Raw genomic sequence first — 26083 nt, forward strand, 5'->3', positions numbered from 1 at the left:
GAACTGTCTGTCATAATACAGCACCACATGCCACAGCGTGTTATGTCTGCAAGAAAACAAACAACAACAAAAGACCAGATAACTCCTTTAAATCCTTACTTCTATTAGTCAGCACAATATTTCTGGTCAGCTGACGCAGCAGTATCACATGGATCACATGGAGACAGTGATCTTGAAACTCAGTGGGTTTGTAAACATATTACTAAGTAGGTCTGTGGGTAGACAGTCTATACTACATGTATATGGAGGAGATGTATCAAAACCTGTCTAGAGGAAAAGTTGCTGAGTCGTCCATAGCAACCAGATTGCTTCTTTCATCTTGCAGAGGTTTAAAAAAATAAAATAAAATAAATTAAAGAAGCAATCTGATTGGTTGCTATGGGCAACTCAGCAACTTACCTCTGGACAAGTTTTGATAAATCTCCCCTATAATCTGCATACTCGTGATAGGGGAGTTTTTTTTTTTTTTCTGGTCATAGACATTAGCCCTGATTTACTAAGAGTGTTGTGTAGGTTTCTTTGTGGGTTTTAATTCCCTCCATTTTTCCCCCATGGTATTTAATAAGGTTTCCCTACATTTTTCACTTTTCCCTGTATTTTTCCTTTTTTTTTACACATGCTCTGATCTGTCTGGTTTTCCTCATCTGAAATCCACCACATTTTCTGTGGAAACCTTAGTAAATATGTTGGGTTTTTGTGAAAATGTCTGGAACACACCTCCTTTTCGGTGACCATGCCTTTTCCCGACAGCCACACCCCCTTTTTCAGGTTTTCTTAGTAAAATGGAGACTAAGTTAGCTTTTTCAATTCTGGCGCAAATGCTGCCACAGACAGAATTTCTGGCGCAATGTGCCAGAATCTGGCGCACAACCCGACAAGACTTGTCGGGTTTGGCAATAGTAAATGAGGGCCATAGGGTCTGACTGCTGTCAGATGTGCCATTCTGATGTAATCCTAGTCATGTCATCCAGTCTCTTCGGAGTTCTGGGCACTGTTGAATCCATTTATATTTTAAAAAAAAAGTAAAGTGTTGAGGAATTGAGCCGAGATTAACTACTGAGATTACAGCTATAGAAAATGGTTAGAAAATAAATGTGGTAAATAGACTTTTTGCTATGGGCAGCAACTCACCTTCCCACTAGTTTTCACAATAAGGTCCTGATGTTATACAAATGCATTACTAACACAAAGCATGTAACATATAGTGATAATAACATTTGAAAAGAATTAACATAAAAAGTATGCCAAAGCAATAAATTATATACAGTGGATTTATTTGGTTTCTAGAGAAACCAGTCTATCCACATGCAAATTATAATTGTGACATTTGACATTGCTAGTTACTGGGTCACTTGGAAGCTGTTTGTATTTAGAGTAGTAGCTAAAAATAACCCACCTATTAAATCTTGAGCATAGGCAAACAGCAATGTCAAATCCGGTAGTAGTTTTTAAAGTGAGAAAATAAGTACAGAGCACTCTCCATGGATAGATAATCTTGCAAGACGCCTGGGACATACAAGTAGCAAACACCTCAATGCAGATTTGTGCAAGACAGAAAGTGAAGGAGCATCATACCTGGACAACAGCAGCCATTTCATGCCAAGTGGTGCTTCTTCAGGCCCTTCAGGTCCACACCCATTGGCGTTAAACTTTTTTTTTTTTAAACATTTTTTGCGGTGACCCAGTACAGAATATAGCATCCTGCCCGCCCCGTGTGGCAGATGTTTCCTTCAGTGTCCGTCTTGGGCCCACATTACTCAGGACTCTATATACCTCAATATAATATGATATTATACTATGGTTAATGAATTGTCATTTTCTGTGTACCTGTTGCTTTAATCCTGTTAAGCCCTAGAAACCCTGTGGTTAAGGGAGTGTACAAGATGTGAACCATGTGACATCTGCCCAATGGGAATGCTCCAAATCTGCCCCTTTATATAGTGTTGTACGAGTTCAGAGGTCAGAGCAGTCTTATTCTCTGCTGAGGTACAGTTTGGAGAAGTCTGAAGTGAGTCTGTGAGGGGATCTGAGTAGGCATCAAGTCTAATCCTGCAACCATGAATGTCAAGCCTAGGGGTAAGCACTAAAGTCCCCGGGATTCATTTCAAGTCAAGCGTGGCTTGCCATACAGCAAGTCAGTCATACACAGCACAATCAACTATAAGTCCCAGCAAGCCGATAAGCTTCCAAGGTTCATCTTGCACCTCTCTTTATACCAATCTGAGCTATATCAGATTTTACCATCTAACTTGCCTCAGTAAAGTAAAAAAAAATTGCTCCAGTTTTGTACGGGACTTTGTCTGTTAAAGCATTTATGCGAACAGGCGCTTGTGAAATAGAGGGGAAGGAGAAAAGTTTATTGTCTGCCACTGTGAAAGTCTGTGGCTGTTATCCTCCTGTGTGGATGCAAGTAATGAGCGGGACTTGTGTTGTGTGAAAAGGATAGGGCTGTCCTACCTAGAAGGGGTTAATTGGCACCAGGGACTCCCTGCAGCTGCAGCTCTACCCCCATCAGTCTCCGCAAACAACGCCTTCCCAGCACAGCTAGGAGGAACCAAAAGGATCGCCCTGTGTTGCACAGGGGAAGACTCTTCTGACCAGACCCAAACGGAAAGTTCCCTGGGTGCAGCCATTTTGAAAGTTCATGGCTGCTGCATTCATCTCTGGCGCTGTCTCCCAGCACTGCAACTCCTGGAAGTCTCACGGATCTTCCGTGTAGCGTTTACACAGAATCTCCGCCATCTCGCTCTGCTGCTGGTATCCTTGTGCAGTCCGCAACTATTGTTACAAAGCCTCTTGTTACCGGGTACCTTCATTTTCACCCCCACAGTCCAGGTGTAAGCCCCAAGCTGCTGCAGCACCTCGTCATCTTCCTTAAAGCGACAGCGCACCCTATTAACTTCTGATGTCCGAACCAAGTTCCACGTACCAACAGGGCACCAGCGCCCCTCCACCTCCTGTGGTGAGTGCGTCACTTGCTCCGGCGACCAGCGCCATGCCGCCTTCCACCACCAACAACTCGGGTGTTCCAGCAACCACACTGGTATTCATGGGGAATCCTGTACTCCCTACCTACAATGGAGACCCCTTTACTCTGAGGGATTTCAAGGAAATACTCTTTTCCTCCTAATCAACAGGTGCAACTGTTAACGGGACAACTCCAGGGACCGGCACTAGAGGAAGTCCGCACCTGGCCAACATCCAAGAAGGCGACTGTTGAGCACATTTTTGAAGGGCTGTACCAGGTATTTTAGTTCTATCAGAGGTACATCTCTGAGTATATGAAAGGTGACAAAAGCTTGGTGAGACACTGAGAGCGTATGCTGTGGCCCTACAGAATGCCCTAGGGACTGTTTAGAAGCTAGATTGTATAACTCCCAAATAGGGCAATAAAGTGCTAATTGAAAGGTTTATTGATGGGGCTTATAACAAATGGGATAAGGCCCAATTGAGAATGTTAGCAGCACAAAACCCAAACATGTCCTTTCCTGCCTTCAAAAGACTGGCCATACAAGTAATTGAGTCCGGGACTGAATTGGAAGATATTTGCACTTGTTCAGGAACCCATGGGGGTGACGGCATGGCCTATACCACCACAGTAAACTGTCTCCGCCCCAGTTCAGACAACCCTACCAGTCGCCACAGTCCCAGACTTACAGAGTGTTAGGCAGGAAATTGAACAATTGACTAAAGCTGTCAAGGAGCTCACCACCCAGCTTACTCCACTCTCCCGTGAACAATCCTTAAATCCTTACCTAGAAAACCTCCCTCTGCTCCCCGCAACCCCAGTTACCATACTCCTCCGCCAAATAGGTATTCTGGGAATAGTGGGCCCTTTTGCACCTACTGTAACAAGTCCAGCCATTGGAATATGCAGTTCTGGGATTTAAACGGATTCAACCTGAGGTCGAGGACCGACCCTCAGGAGAACAGTCATCAGGTCGAACCCCAGAACAACCTAAGTCAGGACTCTCACATTATGTCGCCTCCTGCCCCCTTGTAACGGTTGTTGTTGAAGGTGTATCTTTAGAGGCATTAATTTATATCGGGTCACAAGTGTCTACCATATCTAAATGTGTTTTCTATCAGCATTGGAATGCTATTCTGTTGTGTGAGCCTGATGATGTTGATTTCAATCAAATTGCGGGTAATGGGCAACCAATCCCCAGACATGGATACTGGGATCAACCATTCAATTGGGTAACCATGTGCTTACAGGGCAGGGAGTGATTGTATCTAATGTAAAAGAGAAGGGAGAATTATGAGACATTGTTTTACAGAGATTTTAGATGCCTTGTATACTTCTCTTCCTAATATTTCCCCCTCAGACCAGCAGACTGTGCAGCACCACCTTAACCTCTTAAGGACTCAGGGCGTACCTGTGCGCCCTGAGCGCCCAGTCCCGGTGTTTAAAACGGGGTCACGCCGTGACCCCGCATCACACAGTCGGTCCCGGCTGCTATTCATAGCCGGGACCCTGGGCTAACAGCGAGCGGCACCGATCGTTGTGCCGCGCGCTATTATCCCTTCAGACGCGGTGATCAAAGTTGACCGCCGCGTCTGAAAGTGAAAGTAAACGCTTCTTGGCTGCTCAGTTGCGATGTCCCGATCAGCTAGGATGCGAGCAGAGGTCCCCTTACCTTGCTCCGTCGCGTCCGATCTGGGTTTGATTGCTCCAAGCCTTAGCTATGGCTTTGCAGGGATCAGCATAAGAGATCAGTGTGTGAAGTGCCATAGGTCCCTATGGGAGCTATAGCACTGAAAAAAAAGGGGGAAAAAAAAGTTAACAAAGGTCATTTAACCCCTTCCCTAAGAAAAGTTTGAATCACCCCCCCTTTTCCCATAAAAAAAACTGTGCAAATAAAAATAAACATATGTAGTATCACCGCGTGCGGAAATGTCCGAACTATAAAAATATATCAATAATTAAATCACACGGTCAATGGCGTACGCGCAAAAAAATTCAAAATTCCAAAATAGCGTATTTTTTGTCACTTTTTATATAATGAAAAAATGAATAAAAAGTGATCAAAAAGTCAGATTAATACAAAAATGGTACTGATAAAAACTTCAGAACTGGGTACAAAAAATTAGTCCTCATACCGGCCCGTACGCAGAAAAATAAAAAAGTTATAGGCGTCAGAAGAGGACATTTTTAAACGTACAAATTTTGAAAGGGTTAGGATTTTTAAAAGGTAAGGAGGAAAAAACGAAAATGCAAAAACTGAAAAACCCTGCGTCCTTAAAGGAAAACTGTCACATATTTTCTCCCGCACTATCCACAGGTATTGGTGGATAGTGCGGGAGATGCTGATTAAAACGAGCCCTACCTTGGTCTGATCCGCATCGCCGTTCGCCCGCAATTGTAGTTTTAATCTCTGTGTATATCCTGCTGTAACTGGCAAAGGCGGGGCTTCTGCGGGCTAACGGACACTGACGTCAGCGCCGCTCGCGCCTCTCATGAATATTCATCCCTCCCTCTGGTTAGGAGCGGCGAAGAGAGGGAGAACAGGAGGGATGAATATTCATGAGCGGCGCTGACTTCAGTGTCTGTTAGCCCGCAGAAGCCCCGCCTTTGCCAGTTACAGCAGGATATACACAGAGATTAAAGCTACAATTGCGGGCGAACGGCGATGCAGATCAGACCAAGGTAGGGCTCGTTTTAATCAGCATCTCCCGCACTATCCACCAATACCTGTGGATAGTGCGGGAGAAAATATGTGACAGTTTTCCTTTAAGGGGTTAAAGGGTTACAGACCGAGCAGAAGTTTGCCAACAAAAAAGGCGATATATGCAGAGTAAGAATTCAAGACATCACGTCGGTGACCTTGCAACCCAACAAGGACACTATCATATGGTGCACGTCCCGGAGTCCAGAACCCTGATTATCAGGCCCTGTTGGAGCCCATGCAGCTTGAAGACCACCCATTAGTTCAGGCTGCAAGAAGTCTTGTCACAAACTTGTCTGATTCTGCCACCCAACTACACTCCAGTGGCCTAGTTGTATCTCCTCGAGTGTGGGTGTATAACAGCAGTGATTCACCTCAAGCCCAAATCCAGCCTAGAAGAACTGACAGTAAAGAGAGTGAAGTTGAGAGAGAGAGTGCAATTTTGGGTGTAGTACACAGCGACTGGGTGATGCAGCACTAGTGTGTACAACAACTTAAAAGCTAATAGTAGCCAGCCAGTTAGAGGACAATATGCTTTTAGTGCCCTGCTCACCCTATTAAGTGTAACCTGTGTGTACATCTAAATGGTGTACCATTTTGTTCCTGTTAAAGTCTTAAGGGCCTATTTACTGTGAAAGGCTAGCCAAAAGTACTCACCTGCTGGTGTTGTAGACAAATACTGTTTTAAGCGTAGTAGAGTGTATTGTACTCCTCTCATATATGCACTAAGTATGCCAGGCAGAGAAGTTCCAGGACGTGCCCAGAGGAGTGGCAGAGGACTGAATTCATCAAGCAGAAGTGAGCTCCCGATATCAGCTAGCGGTTGTGTCTCAACCAGCAACCCATCTGCCGTCATCAATTGGTTAACAAGGTCATCCACTTCATCACAAGTGACATCTGACACCCCCAGTCAACAGGCGGGGGGTTCCTCAGACAGTCCCTGTCCTCCCATTGCCTCAGTCCTATGCTGTTCCCTCCCTCACGGAAGTATCTTATGCTATGGGTTCAGCTCCAATATTTAGTGAGGACGATCTAATAGAGGACAGCCAGCAGCTAATGCCCAGCCAAGAAGTGATGAGGAGAGTGGCGTGGGAGGTTGTGTTGCGAGCGTTCAGGCTCCTGAAGCAGACACTGTTGAGGAAGAGGAGGAGGACATCAATGATGTGCAGACAACTCGATGATGATGAAGCTGATCGCACTTGGGAGCCGGGTGCAGAAGGGGCTTCATCATCATCATCATCAGGAGAAGAGGGTTGCAGGTTGCCCGTGAGGCAGCAGCTGAGCCAGCAAGGCGGTAGCATGGTTGGAAGTCAGCATGGTGGCAGAAGTGGAAAGTTTGAGGCCAAAGGTTCCCAGGGTAGACCACCTGCTTTGCGGCAGCCTATCTTCCCGGGAGGTAGTGATTCCTGGAGTAGTTGGGAGTAGCAGTCAATCATTGCGGACTGTTGGTGGGAAAATCAGATACTCAGCGGTGTGGCAGTTTTTCATCAAGCTTCCGGAGGATGTTAACCTGGCCACATGCAAGATGGTCTCCTCATGCTGCCACCACCTCCATGCTGTGTCATTCAGCCACTATATTGTCTCCTCATACTGATGCCACCTCCATCATTGTGCTGCTCTGCGACAGTGATTGTATAAAAGCGACGCCTCTATTCTGCATGTCATACTGAATAACAGTATTATTTCACTAACCCAGCACACACCCTATGCGTATTACAGCAAAGCAAAGTGTTCTACACCCCTATTGAGGCTTTCTGTAGGCCAGAAATAGCCATTTTAATACAGATTCCCCGCAAATAAATTTGGACTGAATCAAATTTTTTCCGAAAATTCGGCAAATCGACTGAATCAAATTTTTCATAAATTTGCTCATCTCTAAATATAACTATAAACCACATATATTTGCAATGGCAGCATATAAAAAAAACTGTATAAAGGTGTGGAATTAGGGCACACCAGATAATTACAAAGGAGCTCCGGTGGAAAAAATCTTTTTCAAATCAACTGGTGCCAGAAAGTTAAGATTTATAAATTTCTTCTTTTTAAAAATCTTAATCCTTCCAGTACTTATCGGCTGCTGTATGCTCCAGAGAAAGCTGAGTAGTTCTCAGTCTGACCACAGTGCTCTCTGCTACCACCTCTGTCCATGCCATTAACTGTCTGGAGAAGGAGAGGTTTGCTATGGGGATTTGCTCCTACTCTGGACAGTTCCTGACACAAACAGAGGTGTTAGCAGATAGCACTGTAGTCAGAAAGAAAAGAACACCTCAACCTCCCCTGGAGCATACAGCAGCTAAGTACTGGAAGGGTTAAGATTTTTTAAGAGAAGTCATTTACAAATCTGTCAAACTTTCTGGAGCCAGTTAATGAATAAGTCAACTTGAAAAATAAATTGTTTTCCACCGAAGTTCCCCTTTAATGATAGTTATATATATATATATATAATATATATATAATATATATATATATTAATTTTACAAATTTTCTTTTCTTTTTTTTTTTTTTTTTTTTGACCACAGGTCCTCTGGCACTGTTAGGCTGGGCTTTCAATGTCCGGCATTTCACTGAAGAAATGTGTGTGTGTGCATGTGTCTATATCTTAGCTTGTACAGATTTTTGTCTGTTGTAGTTGAAGGTCTACAGTGGACCCTCTTCTCCAATCACATCTTTTCTGTAGACATCTATTTGTTTAAAAGTAAATTCTTGGCCCAAACATTTATCACCTTTCCCCCTGAACAGCTAAGCGCCAATCTGTATAGAGGGGTAGCATGTATACTCATCTATATAACCTACATATAACTTTTATACAATAAAAAGTCAGTTAAATTGTAGTTTTTTTCTTTGAGTTTAACCTCTTAAGGACGCAGGGCGTATGGATACGCCCTGCTTTCCGAGTCCTTAAGGACGCAGGGCGTATCCATACGCCCGTGGGAATTACGGTCCCCACCGCTAGCCGGTTGGGGACCGGAGCCGGATGCCTGCTGAAATCATTCAGCAGGCATCTCGGCATATCGCCCAGGGGGGTCATTATGCCATGGACAATTCATTATGCCATGGACAATTCAGTCCAGCGATCTGCGGCGATTCCGGGTCAATCGGGTCTCCAGTGACCCGGTGACCCGTAATTACTGGCTGTTTGGGGCCGTCTCTGACGGCCCCGAACAGCCAGAGCCTGCAGGGGTGAGGTGGCACTGGTGCCACCTCACGATCGCCCTGATTCGTCGGCTGGATTACCGGCCGACCAATCAGGGCGCCTGCTGCGGGTGTCACTCCCGCACCCGCTCCGCCCCTCTTCCGGAGGGCGTGAGCGGGTGCGGGAAGACGACCCCGGGTGCTGGGGACCCCGATCCCCGGCGTTCATGTTGGGATCGGGGCCCCAGGAGCGACGGCGGCGGCGAGGGACAGCCTGCGATAGAGCAGCAGCAGGAGGTGAGTTACAGCCTCCTGCTGTTGCTTAGCAACAGCTCCCAGCATGCAAAAAGGGCATGCTGGGAGCTGTAGTTATGCAACAGCAGGAGGCAGACCACCACAACTCCCAGCATTCCCTTATGGGCATGCTGGGACTTATGGTTTTGCAACAGCTGGAGGCACATTTTTTCTATGGAAAAGTGTACCTTCAGCTGTTGTATAACTACAACTCCCAGCTTGCACAAACAGCTAAAGTGCATGCTGGGAGTTGTAGTGGTGCATCTGCTGGTTGCATAACTACAACTCCCAGCATGCCCGTTGGCTGTCGGTAACTGCTGAGAGTTGTAGTTTTGCAACAGCTGAAGGCACACTGGTTGTGAAACTTAGAGTTTTTTTTTTTTTTTTTTTACCTAACTCAGTGTTTCACGACCGGTGTGCCTCCAGCTGTGGCAAACTCCAACTCTCAGCAGTCAATGTACACCATGCACCGTACATGCTGGGAGTTGTAGCTTTGCAACAGCTGGAGGCACACTGGTTTTGAAACACTGAGTAACTCCGTGATACATAACCAGTGTGCCTACAGCTGTTGCAAAACTAAAACTCTCAACATGTACAGTCTGTCAGCGCATGCTGGGAGTTGTAGTTTTGCAACAGCTGGATGTCCCCCCCCAATGTGAATGTACAGGGTACACTCACATGGGCGGAGGATTACAGTAAGTATCGGGCTGCAAGTTTGAGCTGCAGCAAATTTTCTGCAACAGCTCAAACTGCCAGCGAGAAACTACTGTGAACCCCCCGCCCGTGCGACTGTACCCTAAAAACGCTACACTACACTACACTACCACAAAAAATAATAAGTAAAAAAAACACTACATATACACATACCCCTACACAGCCCCCCTCCCCTCCCCAATAAAAATGAAAAACGTCTGGTACGCCACGGTTTCCAAAACGGAGCCTCCAGCTGTTGCAAAACAACAACTCCCAGTATTGTCGGACAGCCGTTGACTGTCCAGGCATGCTGGGAGTTTTTCAACAGCTGGAGGCACCCTGTTTGGGAATCACTGGCGTAGAATACCCCTATGTCCACCCCTATGCAATCCCTAATTTAGGCCTCAAATGCGCATGGCGCTCTCACTTTGGAGCCCTGTCGTATTTCAAGGCAACAGTTAAGGGTCACATATGGGGTATCGCCGTACTCGGGAGAAATTGGACTTCAAATTTTGGGGGGTATTTTCTGCTTTTACCCTTTTTAAAAATGTAAAGTTTTTGGGAAAAGAAGCATTTTAGGTAAAATGTATTTATTTTTTTTACATATGCAATAGTCGTGAAACGCCTGTGGGGTATTAAGGTTCACCTAACCCCTTGTTACATTCCCCGAGGGCTCTAGTTTCCAAAATGGTATGCCATGTGGTTTTTTTTTGCGGTCCTGGCACCATAGGGGCTTCCTAAATGCGGCATGCCCCCAGAGCAAAATTTGCTTTCAAAAAGCCAAATGTGACTCCTTCTTTTCTGAGACCTGTAGTGCGCCAACAGAGCACTTTTCACCCCCATATGGGGTGTTTTCTGAATCGGGAGAAATTGGTCTTCAAATTTTGGGTGGTATTTTCTGCTTTAACCCTTTTTATAAATGTAAATTTTTTGGGAAACCAAGCATTTTAGGTAAATTTTTTTATTTTTTTTTACATATGCAAAAGTCGTGAAACACCTGTGGGGTATTAAGGTTCACATTACCCCTTGTTACGTTCCCCGAGGGGTCTAGTTTCCAAAATGGTATGCCATGTGGGTTTTTTGCTGTTCTGGCACCATAGGGGCTTCCTAAAGGTGACATGCCCCCCAAAAACCATTTGACGCTCCTTCCCTTCTGAGCCCTCTACTGCGCCCGCTGAACAATTAACATAGACATATGAGGTATGTGCTTACTCGAGAGAAATTGGGTTTCAAATACAAGTAAAAAATTTCTCCTTTTTACCCCTTGCAAAAATTCTAAAATTGGGTCTACAAGAACATGCGAGTGTAAAAAATGAAGATTGTGAATTTTCTCCTTCACTTTGCTGCTATTCCTGTGAAACCTGTAAAGGGTTAAAACGCTTACTGAATGTCATTTTGAATACTTTCGGGGGTGCAGTTTTTATAATGGGGTCATTTATGGGGTATTTCTAATATGAAGACCCTTCAAATCCACTTCAAACCTGAACTGGTCCCTGAAAAAAAGCGAGTTTCAAAATTTTGTGAAAAATTGGAAAATTGCTGCGGAATTTTGAAGCCCTCTGGTGTCTTCCAAAAGTAAAAACTCATCAATTTTATGATGCAAATATAAAGTAGACATAATGTATATGTGAATAAAAAAAAAATTATTTGGAATATCCATTTTCCTTACAAGCAGAGAGCTTCAAAGTTAAAAAAATGCTAAATTTTCACATTTTTCATCAAATTTTGGGATTTTTCACCAAGAAAGGATGCAAGTTACCAAAAAATTTTACCACTACGTTAAAGTAGAATATGTCACGAAAAAACAATCTCGGAATCAGAATGATAACTAAAAGCATTCCAGAGTTATTAATGTTTAAAGTGACAGTGGTCAGATGTGCAAAAAATGGCCGAGTCCTTAAGGTGAAAAAGGGCTCAGTCCTTAAGGGGTTAATTCCATGTGTGTCGGCATAATATTTATTTTAATTCTAGGCTATAATCTTCAGTTTTGAACAATTTGCAAAATATTATTCCACATATACGAATGTGTTCTTAAACAAGTCTAATTAGGATCATTGCAAATATATTAGTCTAGTTGTTATAGTGCAACACCATATAATCTCAAGTACTGAGAATAGCAAGAAAGCTACACATCCATGGATCACAATACCAATTATCTTGGTCATGATTTTTTACATAAAATTAAAAATATCTCAGTCATGAGATTTTATTACTAAATGAAAAAGTCTGTCCATGATAATATAATGATAATATACAGCTTCTGACTCTGGTACTTTCATTTAAATAAGGCTCATAACACGGCAGTGTGATGCCCGTCAAGGGAGCCGGGGAGAATAGCGGGAGAAAAATACTCCTTGTGCTGTCTTTTTCTCTCACTATTCCCTTCAAAACACAATGGCGCCCGACTGACCCCATAATAGTAAATGGGAGCCGTCGGGACCAGTTGTTGCCCATTGTGCTCCATCACAAGAATATCCGTTAAAGGCACACAAAAAAAAAGAAACTTTAATGGCCGTTCTTGATGGGGCGCAATGGCAGTGTGAAGGGGGCCTAACATTATGTAATCTACACATGTAATTTTGTTTACAGTTTTAGGTACCTATGTTTAAGCTCAAACATAAAGCATGGATCCAGCACATGTTATATTAGTAAAAAATCAGATCAGATTTGCCTTTCTTTGTCCATATCTGGTGCACAAGATGCATAACTTCTGTTTTCTGCATTACTTTTAGGACAATTTTGGCATATTTCTGACCTTCATTTGGATTTCTCATATCACCTCACTGATGACCACACCAAAGTATGCTTGTCTTCTAAAGGTGTCAATGCCTCCAGTCCTGGAATTTTTGGAGACTTTATGTGTGATTCCCCATATGGACTTATCTTATCATCAATACAATATGTAAAAACATCTGAACAAAAAGTTGACTTCATGATATGGACTGGGTAAATAATAATGGCTGCCACTTTAAAGAGCTTGCATAGCAATTTTAAAGGGGAATGTATCTGCTAATAATATAATTCTGATTGTATGCTTTATAGCTTTATTTGGGAAAATATAGTATGAAACAGAAAAACAACAAAAATATTCTAAATTTTTGAACGCTATAATGTACACATTTGAATTATTATTATTTTTTTTACGATAGAGGTTACCTAGAGTTAAAGGGTTATCCTGTCTCCAGATAGGACATAAATATTAAAGAGGCAGGAGTCTGACTCCTGGCACCTCTGCCGATCAGCTTTGTAAAGGGGCCACGGTGGTCATGTGAGTGCCACTGTTTTTTCAATGTTTACTAGAGCTCAACCATGCATTGCCATACTTTTATTATTGGAAATGCAAGGTATTTCAGTGTTGCACCGCTCACTTGCACCTCTGCTACTATATGGGCAGTGATGGAAGGACGACTGCTGGTAAACATTGAGAGGCATCAGAGTTTGCATAAGTGCAGCGGACCCTTGAAATAGCTAACTGTTTAGGGGGTGCCGGGAGTCAATCTATTCATGGTCCATCTGAATGTTTTGCACTGTTTATGTCTACAATATTCAGTTTCAATCATTTTCAAACCCTCTAATACTCAGTTTGCATCCAGTTTCTAATTTGTCTGAATTTACAAATTTCTTAGTGGGAAAACCCCTTAATGTTTGCATTCAGGAAACAAATGATAAATAATAAATGAAACTAGTGCAAAGGTGTTCAAAGCCTTTATATCTGGTTGCATTCTTGGGATGTTACAAATATAAGAGAAACCAGTTTGCGTTTTAAAAATATATATTTCTACCAGCAAACTGTGCTTTAACTTGGCCATTAGCATAAGCGTAACTCATAGAAGTATAAAAAACATGGAGGTTTCTAAGTAATATGTGAACTTTTTTAAGATAAACAGCTCCATTGTTTATCAGTATTTACATAATCGTAGTCACTTTTCTTTTCCACAGCGATAGTCCGCCTCATGTTCCTGCAGATGAGCTGTCCACAAAAATGGTGATAGATGTTATTGGGAACATGACCTCTACTATTCGTAGCCTTTTGCCTGATATGCTTGTGTTTCCGGCACTAGGCAACCATGACTATTGGCCCCAGGTATTTTTCTACTTTTACATTTTGCAATCAGATTATTTTATTTATTTAAGTTTAAACTGGAGGAAAAACTGTATACTGTTTTATTTAACTTTTACCAGACTCATCTATTATTCATAAGCTGGTAGTAAGCAACTGATAAAATCATGTATTCACTACCAGTGCACTGATGATGCTCTAATATAGTCCTTTATATACACATTTTAGGCCTATTCTTTCCAGTTGAGTTCCCCTTATTTTTCCCCATTTTGTAACACACACTTAGTGGAGCCATTGTAACATGGCGCTCAATTAAGGGGTACTGTGTAAGGTGTTCGGATATGATCGCCAGGGCACTGTTAACTTACACGGCCCAAGGATAGGACAGCTTCTCCTGGGCCAGGCGCAGGATAATAAATACACCAATGCCAGGTTGCGGATAACTGTCTTTACTGAAGCAGGAGTAGTTATTACAATCCTCACAGCGCAGATTAGAGTAGAGGAGATGCAGAGTAACCATTGGGAGCCCTGTAGACTTGCTGTAGTTTACACCCACTTGACATTACTTATTGCAGGCTTGTGACTTAAGACCTAATTCTGAGGCCTCCCACACTAGGATTCTGATAGTGTCCAATTAACGTTACACCGCCAGGGTATGAACTAGCACTGTGGCCTGTTGACTTACTGTGCTCCCAATTAGGAATTTCTGAGTCCTCCTGGGCAGGGAACACTTGCAGGATGGTCTGGTCACTTGCTTGAAGATTTACTTTAGGCTTCCCTTTAATCACCTCACACTCCTGCTGTCTCTTTTTCACACTGCAGATCACAATGAGCTCTACACTCCACACACACTTAGACTCTCCAAACTCCTAAACTCTCTCTACACTGAACACTGAATAACTTCTCACCCCCCTACACTATATATGGCCTAGCTAGGGGGTCTCCCATTGGGCAATCGGGGTCACATGGGTACTCTGAATCATGCCTCCTAACAGATATCCTGTACATTCCTTAAAGAAACAGTGCAAAACAATATAAATTAACAGGTAAAGACTACAATGAATACCAAAGCATCACTTGAGCAGCAGGGCCTATCGCAGGTACCTGAAGCAATGTTTACCTGAAAGTACGCACTCCAGTACTGGGGCACCACAGTAATATCACCTAGTAGGTGAGATCTCCAAGCACAGCATCCTCTCCCAATTCACTGCTCTTCTCGGGGCACATATCTATACTGAGTGCTGAAGAAGGCAATACCCCCAAAGCCACTTCGATCAACTGCTGCCCAGAATATTATGAATGCCTCTTTATTGCTCTGGGCCCGAGTGATAAGGTCCATTAGGATATTTATCTGCTGCCCTCACTGACTTATACCTGCTTCTCACCTTTAACCTAACTTTGCCTGTCCTGACCCATGCTCATTTGACATTATTTCTTCCCCACCCACAGCAAATTATATATATATACAGAAAATTGATGATTTTAGCCCATTCATACATCTGTAACCTGGGGATTCCCTGTGGGAAGATCCACACTTCCTTGAAGGGTGAAGAACTCAGAATCTCTTATATTCCACTTGCCATGTTTAGCACCATGTCAAATCTTTTGGCAACTCAGAGGGCCTACTTCATATCCAGTATCAATGATAACTGTTAGAAAAATGGAATAACTTTAATTACCTCTAACCATATTTCCTCAACAATTTTAGTGTTTTAAGTATAATAAATACTTCCCATTCTCACTACAGTGCTTATCTGAGGGCCATTTGGCCTCCCTACCATATATTTCTGCGATGGTCCACTGGTTCCTGCAGCACTTTTCCTGACTACATCCTTCACCTCTATTATATAAAACATATACATGCATAGAAAGTCCCTCCAAGCTTACCCCCTACAATCAGGTGCTGATTTGTTATACAGTGACCCCTCGACCTACGATGGCCCCGACATACGATAATTTCAACATGCAATGCCCTCTCAGAGGCCATCGCATGTTGAAGGCAGCATCAACATACGATGCTTTTTATGTCGAGGCCATCTCATAAACAGCTATCCGTTATATAGCCGTTTACGGTGCCCCTTGAGCTCCGGTGATGTCTCTTACCTGTCCTCGGGGCTCCGGCGCATCCTCTTCGGGATCCCCTGCATCGTCGGCGCTCTCCATCAACGTCATCCCGTTGCTGCGCACGCCGCCCCGTCATCCAATAGGAGCGGTCTGCGTAGCGATGTGATGGTGGAGACAGAGAGCGCGGATGCCGGGGAAGCAGACGCCTTACCGGAGCGTTGGGGACACCTTGGACGCGGCGACAGCGATGGACGGCGACATCCAGGGCAGCGGTGACGAGCGGTGAAGGTCCGGAGCGGCGGGGACAACTGAGTGAGTACAACTTCCTCTACCAGTGGTCTTCAACCAGCGGACCTCCAGATGTTGCAAAACTACAACTCCCAGCATGCCCGGACAGCCGTTGGCTGTCCGGGCATGCTGGGTGTTGTAGTTTCGCAACATCTGAAGGTCCGCAGGTTGTAGACCACTGTCCTATACTTTACATTGCATGGATCCCTCAACATGCGATGGTTTCAGCAAACGATGGTCCGTTTGGAACGGATTACCATAGTATGTTGAGGGACCACTGTAGTGACCACCTTACAAACAGTGAGTGTATTTGTTTGCACAAGCAGCACCATAGATAACATTATCAGCAGGTCAGGCAACAAGAGGTTGTTTTGTTTTTGATTCTATAAATTGTGCCCTTCACGATGCCCTAAACAGCCGTCTACGCTGCCTTCCTTTTGGTCCAGCCCTGTCTGGTCCAGTCGAATGTTCATGTGTGTGAATGGATATAGTATTACACTTAGTCCTGTTATTTGCTTACGGTTTATATCCCTTTACTTTTGCTTCATACAATCACAGCTTCTGACCACTTAGTGAATCAATATGAAAAGGGCTTTGAGATTCTCTTCAGTTATAGGCAGATCAATAAGGGCCCGATGTAAGAATTTTATTATTTATATAAATTAAATATTTATGCAATATTGTCACACAGAATTATAGGGATGAAACAAAAGGTGTAAAGCAATCCTTCCTCAGCTTTGTACAGCAGATCTTAAGGGAATTCTTATGTACATGTTACTAATGAGATCCCAAGAGGAAAGGAACAGTGAAGATCTGTTACTTTATAAATTATACAATATTGTTCTCCCTGTTTTCTCTTTAGCAATCATGTATCTCAGTGAGTGGTTCAGTATGAATGTAAATTATACAAAGGTTTTCTGATGTGACTAGCTAAATTATTTACTGACTTCAACCTCTTAAAAGAGACCTATCTGAGTCAATGCATTTTACATGGTAAACAGCAATTTTACTTGGAAAACTGTATGTCCATTAACAGTCAATTAGAAAATGACATCCTGGTCACATCCTGACTGTGCGTCTTCTACTACTTGAGACCCTACCCTTAAGTTCCAGTGCATCATAAATAAGACTACTGTAGAATGTCAGTTCCGTGAGAGAAGTGATGTGTCCGCTATGCATACATTAAACATATTTGTGATGTGATGTTTGAGAAGTCCCCCTTTAGCAAAACACTCACAGACTGTGTAAGGCGGGGTTTACATCACGTTTTTCCCGCAGGGGAGAGCTAAAAACTTGCTCTCCCGTATCCTGCTGTATGCGGTCCCGTATGTAATTCATTTCAATGAGCCAACCGGAGAGAACCAGTCGGCTGATTTTTCCCTGTATGCAGTTTTCTACCGTACCTAAAACCGTAGTCAACCACTTGTGGTCAGGACTTTGAACCGTGCATGAGCTTACCTGTTACCTCCTGCCAAGGCCACCTGCAAGAAACTAGATTTAAGCAAGTCCTAACACAAAACTCTACTTATAACTTATAACAGCGGTTGAGGTGTGCCTGAAAACCGTGTTGAGGGTCCGCCTATAGAGGGCATTCCCTTATGTATGATGATGAAGAAAAGGTGTGAGGAGGGTGGGTTTCGCCAACCCGGCATACGCCCAGAGGGAGGGGCCGGTGGCTGTTAAATAGCCAAAGCCCCTCCCACAAATTCAGCCTGATGGGCTTCCCACTTGTGGTCAGGACTTTGAACCGTGCATGAGCTTACCTGTTACCTCCTGCCAAGGCCACCTGAAAGAAACTAGATTTAAGCAAGTCCTAACACAAAACTCTACTTATAACTTAGAACAGCGGTTGAGGTGTGCCTGAAAACCATGTCGAGGGTCCACCTATAGAGGGCAAAAATACACGACCAGTTAGGGTAATTAAGTATTATTTATTTATAATGCCAAAAATTGAAATTCCTCTGCCATTTCCCTTGAGGGATCTGGAACATAAGTGGTATATGCATCAGAACGCCACTTCCCCAACTTCTGGATGACATGTACAGGCACCTTGTGCCTGGAGGCCGCCGATGCTGCTCCTATGCGGAATGAGTGACCTGAGAACTCTCTGGGGTTGTGTCCTAAAGTGCAAAGCAGTGTGCGGACATGAGATGTGAATAGAGAAGTAGTAAGAGCACCCCCACCGAAAGGCAACAGTGGCGACTCAGGAGGCTTATCATGGAGGAACTCAACCAGTTGTGCCAACACCGCCACCGGGCACCAGTTGTTACCTGAAGGGAAAAACTTAACCACCGCCCCCCACCTGCAAGTTTTTTGTGACGGACAGTGAAACTTCAAACCAAGAACCCTGCCACCTTAAATGAGCCTTCTGTAGATGTGCCGCTCCCCGCCTGGCACATGAAAATTCACCCGGCCGGAGGAAGCCATAGAAGGCAAGATAAATGGCAGATTTAATTATCAGACTGTGCTCAAAGCCAAACGGGTTGTTGGCTAATGCGTCGGACATGGCTCGGAACAGCTCGCCGCTGATCGGTTTCCTGAGAGGTGGAGCTGTAAGCCACCACCCCTCTGAGCGCAGCCTTGACAGCCTGAGATGATAGGATAGACAGCCTGTCTGGGTGGGATAAAGAAATGAAATGCTGAATGCCCAAAAGGTAAGATTTAATAGTGCTATGAGACAGGTGCAGAGAAGAGTGGCAGAAACCGATGAAAGATAGAATGATAGAATGATGTTATGTTGAGACAGATAGGACCTAAAGGTATCGTGTGCTGCATGATAGGCCTTTCTGGTATTGGGAGCTAAGGCATCAGACATTAACTCCCGGGCCACCTGTGTATAATAATTCAGTCCAAGATTAACCCCTTAAGGACCAAGGACGTACTGGTACGTCCTTGGTCCTGCTCTTCTGATATAACGCGGGGTTACACAGTAACCCCGCGTCATATCACGGCGGGCCCAGCGTCATAGTGAAGCCAGGACCCGCCTCTAATAGCGCGCAGCGCCGATCGCGGCGCCGCGCGCTATTAACCCTTTAGCCGCACGCTCAGAGCTGAGCCGCGCGGCTAAAAGTGAAAGTGAAAGTTCCCGGCTAGCTCAGTCGGGCTGTTCGGGATAGCCGTGGCTAATCACGGCATCCCGAACAGCTGACAGGACAGTGGGAGGTCCCCTTCCTGCCTCCTCGCTGTCCGATCGCCGAATGACTGCTCAGTGCCTGAGATCCAGGCATGAGCAGTCATGTGGCAGAATCGTTGATCACTGGTTTCTTATAAGAAACCAGTGATCAGCATAGGAGATCAGTGTGTGCAGTGTTATAGGTCCCTATGGGACCTATAACACTGCAAAAAAAGGTGAAAAAAAAGTGAATAAAGATCATTTAACTCCTCCCCTATTAAAAGTTTGAATCACCCCCCTTTTCCAATAAAAAAAAAACACAGTGTAAATAAAAATAAAAATAAACATATATGGTATCACCGCGTGCGGAAATGTCCGAATTATAAAAATATATCATTAATTAAACCGCTCGGTCAATGGCGTGCGCGCAAAAAAATTCCAAAGTCCAAAATAGTGCATTTTTGGTCACTTTTTATATAATTTAAAAATGATCAATAAGTCCTATCAATGCAAAAATGGTACCGTAAAAAACTTCAGATCACGGCGCGAAAAAGGAGCCCTCATACCGCCCCATACATGGAAAAATAAAAAAGTTATAGGGGTCAGAAGATGACAATTTTAAACGTATTAATTTTCCTGCATGTAGTTATGATTTTTTCCAGAAGTCCGACAAAATCAAACCTATATAAGTAGAGTATCATTTTAATCGTATGGACCTACATAATAAATATCAGGTGTCATTTTTACCGAAAAATGTACTACGTAGAAACGGAAGCCCCCAAAAGTTACAAAACAGTGTTTTTTTTTTTCAATTTTGTCGCACAATGATTTTTTTTTCCCGTTTCACCGTAGATTTTTGGGCAAAATGACTGACGTCATTACAAAGTAGAATTGGTGGCGCAAAAAATAAGCCATCATATGGATTTGTAGGTGCAAAATTGAAAGAGTTATGATTTTTTAAAGGCAAGGAGCAAAAAACGAAAATGCAAAAACGGAAACCCCCCCGGTCCTTAAGGGGTTAATTGTGCCAGGCAAGGGGGTTGTGTTCCTACTGCGTCTGCTTGCGGAGCCACCTGTGAAAAGAGCCCTGGACAGAGCATCTGCAGCTATGTTGTCTACCCCCGGTATGTGTCTGGCTACAAAATTGAAGTTGTGTTGAAAGGACACCCAAACTAACCTGCGCATGAAAGACATGACAGTGGCATGCCTGGAACTGCCCTTGTTGACTATGGCCACTGTCGCCTGATTGTCACACTGAAACTCCACCGTCTGCCCTGACCACTTGTCGCCCCATGTCACTGCAGCTGCTAAAATGGGGAAAACCTCAAAAAGTGCCGAAGTGCTGCTGAAGCCTGCCAGAGCCAATACCTGATTGGACCATTGGCCCGCCATCCACCTGCCGCCCCACACTGCACCATAACCGGTGGAAGATGACGACGCATCAGTGCAGATCTTGGGGGACAACTCAGAGGCTGACGGGACAAACATAGCCGTCCCATTCCATTGCGCCATGTACCTATCCCACATGTTCAGGTCAGCCAGGGCTTGGCAATCTAACCAAACCCTACTGTGTTGTTGACGGACACCATGCAGCAAAGACAATATTCTGGATACGAATGCTCTGCCCTGCGGAATTGCTCGCATAGCAAATGCCAGCATTCCCAGCAAGCTCTGCAACTCGCCCTTGGTCGTGACATGGGAGACCGTGTACTTGTGGATGGTGTCTCTGATACGGTTGAGTTTGTCAGTGGGCAAGCTGACTTGCATGGTGACTGAATCTAGGATTACTCCCAGAAAGGTCAGACACTTAGTTGGACCTACCGTTTTCCTAGGAGACACTGGCACCCCAATATCAGCGAACAGTTTCAGCAATCTGACCAACTGGTCTGGCTCTTCCCTCGGGCGACTGAGCAGAAGAAAGTAATCCAATTAATGGATGACCTGGCTGCATCCAGAGATATTAACCAGCAGCCAGTGCAATGCCTGGGCCAGTTGGTCAAACAGCCACGGGCTGCTCTTGCATCCGAATGTCAACTTGGAAGCAAAATAATATGCACCCTGCCATTTGAGCCCGAACCATTGCCACTGGTCCCTGTGCAACGGCAGCAACTTGAAGGCATCTGTGATATCCGTCTTCGCCATCCAAGTCCCTGGGCCGAGCGCCAAGATGATCTGAATAGCCTGGTTTATGGAAGAATAGTGCATACTGAACTCCTTGGATGGAATGAGAGAGTTGATACTGGGGACAAGTGACCCATGAGGAGCCGACAAGTCAAATATCAGTCTCTTTTCCCATTGAACTTGCCTGTTACCACCCCTACTGGACTGACCCTCCAAGAACTGAATGGAGAAACTAACATGGGGCCAATCATATAACCTTTCATTAGCTCAGCATTTATTAACTCAGTGACAACAGCGGGATCGTGTACGGCAGACAGCAGATTGTCACATTCAAATGTGGCCTGCGGCAGTGTGACCATGCCGGCGTGGAAGCCTCTGTCAAAACTATTGATCAACCACTGGACCCAGTCTGGGTCCGGGTGATCCACGAGCAGAGCGGCCAGGACTGGGGTGCGTACCCCGCCTAGTCATGCTGGCCCTTTCTGCCTGCATGCAGAGCCCGGATGTGCCCTGAAGCAGTAGAAGCAGACGTGTAATAACCTGCAATTGCTGAAGTTGCAAGAAGACATGTTATAGTTGTTACAAATTTGTGAGCCTCCGAGATAGTGTACTGGACGGCCCAACTTATCCACGGAAGGCGCGGACCTGCTGAAACTATCCGTGGAAGTGGAAGGTCTGGCAGCACCTTGCTCGCCCTGTTGAGCCAGCCCTACACACCACGCCGTAGTATGCGTGATTGATTGGCAGGAGGCACATGCGGGGAATTTGAGATTCGCGAAGTGGCTGCAGAACATCTGCGAATCTTCGATGCTCCAGTCCGTGAGGTACCCATCTTGGCTGAAGGCCGCCGCTGCCATGGCTGAGAAACTTCTTCTATGATAATCGTAGAAATGGGTACCACCGTATTTGTATGCATATTCAGTAACCCTCAGCAAATACAGGTTGAGCTCCTCTCTGCGCTCCGGCCTGGCTGAACATATGACCTCCCTGTATTTGCTGAAGGCAATCACAAACTCGTGGATATTTAGCTTCCGTTTCAGCCTGGTGTCCTTACTCTTAAGGACAACAGATAAGTCAGCGCACGCTACCGTTCTGGTGTCCTCAACGTCGAAGGCAGATAGCAACAGGGACGCCTACCTGGGTTGCCTTCCGGAACCAGGGCAGACATCTGTGCAGGCGTTGGCGCCTGCAATGCTGCTGGAGCTGGGGGCCCCTGAATGCCCCTTCTCTCCAGAGAGTCCAGCCTGCCCAACATGGAAGTCATCATTGCATGCAGTTTAGAGAGGGTGGACTGGCGCGAGGTCCCTTCCTGTCTGTCACTATCCCCCTGATCCGCCATGAGGAGCTTGTATAATTCTGCTTTCCGGGCGGTTGCTGGAAATGGCCCTCTTGCACAACCCTTCCATCAACTTGGGGATTGTCCAAGCCCTGTAAGCTGCAGAGGAGGGCGTCCCTCGCACGGAGCTTCTAGCTGGTGTCTCAGGGATGGACGTCGGGTCCTCTATGTCTGACACGTGAGACATGACCTGTGCGGGCCGTAACGGGTGCCGGGGAAAAACGGTAAACATGAGCGACCTGATATGAGAAACGTGTACCCCCCTTGCTGAGTACTGACTGACCTTACCACCACTGTAACACAACAGTAAGACGCCTGAAACGAACAGCAAACCGACTGTAACACCTGCGGACAACCGAATACATACTTAATGTTAGCTTACAGCTGCAGGTGACTGCCCGTGCAATGTGGCCGAACCCAAGAGTGCTGACCGTAGTGCCAGTGCGACCCAGAGTACCACCTGGATAGTTTGAAACGGGGCCTGACAGTGAGTCTGACCAAGAACGTGTGCATGATGCATATAGTCATGAATAACTGAACCGTGAACACCTCCTGACTGCGAGTCAAGATTACAGTGTGCACCGTTCCTAACTAACTAGCAATGGCTCTAAAGACGTGTCAGCAACCACCGCAGGCAAGAGGTCACCCTTGAAGAAGAGTCAAGATCGCAGTGACCACTACCCGTGTAACGAAAATGCTCTGCATACGTGACAGTAGCAATGATGCCTTGAACCTTATCTAACATATCGTGTCAAATATACAGTGATTCAGTGCCTATGTGTAACAGCAGCAGTGCATAACATTAACTAGTGTAACGGGAGTATTTAAGCATTTGAAAGGAAATGACGTGAACTAGCGTCTGCTAGCGGAAGTGATGACCACCGTGAAACGTGAATAAATAACATGAATAACCGCCGTACGGTTGGTACTGACCGTAGCCAAGTTTGTAATGACCAGGAACGTAACGCCCACCTAACTGGATACAGACCACCCAATCTGCAAGAGAAACAATCAGTGTTCTAACCATATGTGTTGAGCCCCACCTACCACCTCTGTCCGATAACTGCAAGCACCCACTAGCCCCCCCCCCCTCTATGCATGATACTACCCCAACCACACTTAATTACTTGACTACCCCAAGCATCAGATCTGGTACCCCGATATGCATGACCACCCCCCCCCCCCAAACCGAACCCACAGTAATATGGATTATAGTATTGTTGACCTACAAGCTGCCCCCTGCCTGCGACAGTGCATGTGTTAGGAAGCTGTGCCCTGACACCGGTGCACCATTAGCCAGCCCCACATTACTGTATGGTACCAATACACACTCTAAAGCCTGACACATTTCCCGTCTCTTTTTTTTTTTGCAGCGCCACCTGCTGCCCATCCGTGGAGCTGCGCTGCCGGGCCGTGTCTGCTCAATGACACGCTGTGACTCCGCCCGTTCAGAGCCCAGCGTGACACGTGTGACGCTGGCGCAGGGAGACCTACGTGGGTCGCGTCTCCCCGCGCCTACCATGCCGCCAGATGCCGTTGGACCCAGAGGCCGTATGAATCACGGCCAGCCCGGGCACGCGCTGCACCGTCGGACTGCCGCCTGCATAACCCGCTAGGTGCCGGAGCCTGCCCGCCATATGAGGGGAGCAATTGCAACAGACCAGGGCCCCAGTAAGTGAAACCTGCCGGACACCCGGCACTTACCTGCACCACCACACACCCGACCCAGCGTACGCAGCGAAAGAACCCCCGCAATTTCGCCAACCCAGCATATGCCCAGAGGGAGGGGCCGGTGGCTGTTAAATAGCCAAAACCCCTCCCACAAATTCAGCCTGATAGGCTTCCCACTTCCCGTATGGGCAAAAACGTGATGTGAACCAAGCCTTAGTTCAAAGGAAGCTTGTTACTGCAATTCACTCTTGGTGTTACTTTTGCTTGACTTCTCAGAGATCTCAGGCTAGTATTGGCTTTACACCATTTCTCAGAACTTTTTTAAACTCCTACTTCATAACACAACACAGAAGGAGGGTCTTTACTGTGCAGATGCTAGTTCTAGGAGCTTTTCCCCACATAACCCCCTTGTGGCCATACACTTTTAATACCTATCTGCTGAACATTTATTTATGAACGTTCAGCATTGTCTAATGTTCATACACATACACAGGAGGGGTAAGCTGCAGCCAAATAGCTATGGCTTATAATTGTGGCTTATCTCTCCCAGAACAATAAAGTCAGGTGGTAAAAATCCAACATTGCCCCTTTCAGGTGGCAATATGCTTTAGATTGAAATTGGCAAAACCCTGCCTCCTGACTCTTCACCAACAGATCATATCTACTGATATGATCTGTTGGTGAAGAGTCAGGAGGCAGGGTTTGGCCAATTTCAATCTAAAGCATATTGCCACCTAAATGGGGTACTCCGGTGAAAAACAATTATTTTCAAATCAATTGGTTCCAGAAAGTTAAACTGATTTTTAAATTACTTCTATTCAAAATCTTAACCCCTTAAGGACGCAGCGCTTTTTCGCAATTCTGACCACAGTTGCTTTACGAATTAATAACTCAAACGCTTTTATCGAATATTCTGATTCTGAGATTGTTTTTTCCGTGACATATTCTACTTTATTTTGGTGGTAAATTTTCGGCGTTACTTGCATCCTTTTTTGGTGAAAAATCCCAAAATTCTAAATCTTAACCCCTTAAGGACTCAGCGCTTTTTTGCAATTCTGACCACCGTCGCTTTATGAATTAATAACTCGCGTTACCTGCATCCTTTTTTGGTGAAAAATCCCAAAATTTCATTTTTCTAATAAAGCTCTCTTCCAAGTAAATTTTATTTTTATTCACAAATACAATATGTCCACTTTATGTTGGCATCATAAAATTGACATATTTTTGCTTTTTGAAAAATTAGAAGGCTTCAAAGTAGAGCAGCAATTTTCAAAAATTTCATGAAAATTGCAAAATCTGAAGGGACAGATGTTACAGAACTACAACTCCCAGCATGCCTGGGCAGTCTAGGCATGCTGAGAGTTGTAGTTTGGCAACATCTGGAGGGCTGCCGTTTGGGCACCACTGTAACAGTGGCCTCCAAACTGTGACCCTCCAGATGTTGCAAAACTACAACTCCCAGAATGCCCATACAACCTTTGGCTGTCTGGGCATGCTGGGAGTTGCAGTTTGGCATTCCTAGTGATTGCCACAGTAAAGATCACTTTACTTTCACTTTCATCCCCCCCCCCCCCCCCCCCAACGTGGTTTCCCTACCTGAGCCAGGATCCAGCAGTCTCCAGGGACGATCCGGGGTCCCCAGG

General features: G+C 45.2%; 1 protein-coding gene across 5 annotated transcripts in view; it reads left to right on the forward strand.

Annotated features, from left to right (window-relative positions):
- SMPDL3A (sphingomyelin phosphodiesterase acid like 3A) overlaps positions 1-26083 on the forward strand; it is a 163918-nt gene that overhangs the window by 116849 nt on the left and 20986 nt on the right. For all 5 annotated transcript variants that reach the window (XM_056563300.1, XM_056563299.1, XM_056563301.1 and 2 more), the window contains 2 exons: positions 12521-12734; positions 13728-13872. In XM_056563300.1, coding sequence (XP_056419275.1) covers positions 12646-12734; positions 13728-13872 — 234 coding nt within the window. In that variant the 5' untranslated portion in view covers positions 12521-12645. The remainder of the gene's footprint in view (positions 1-12520; positions 12735-13727; positions 13873-26083) is intronic.

Source organism: Hyla sarda, chromosome 3, assembly GCF_029499605.1.
Source record: "Hyla sarda isolate aHylSar1 chromosome 3, aHylSar1.hap1, whole genome shotgun sequence".
Taxonomy (NCBI): Eukaryota; Metazoa; Chordata; class Amphibia; order Anura; family Hylidae; genus Hyla; species Hyla sarda.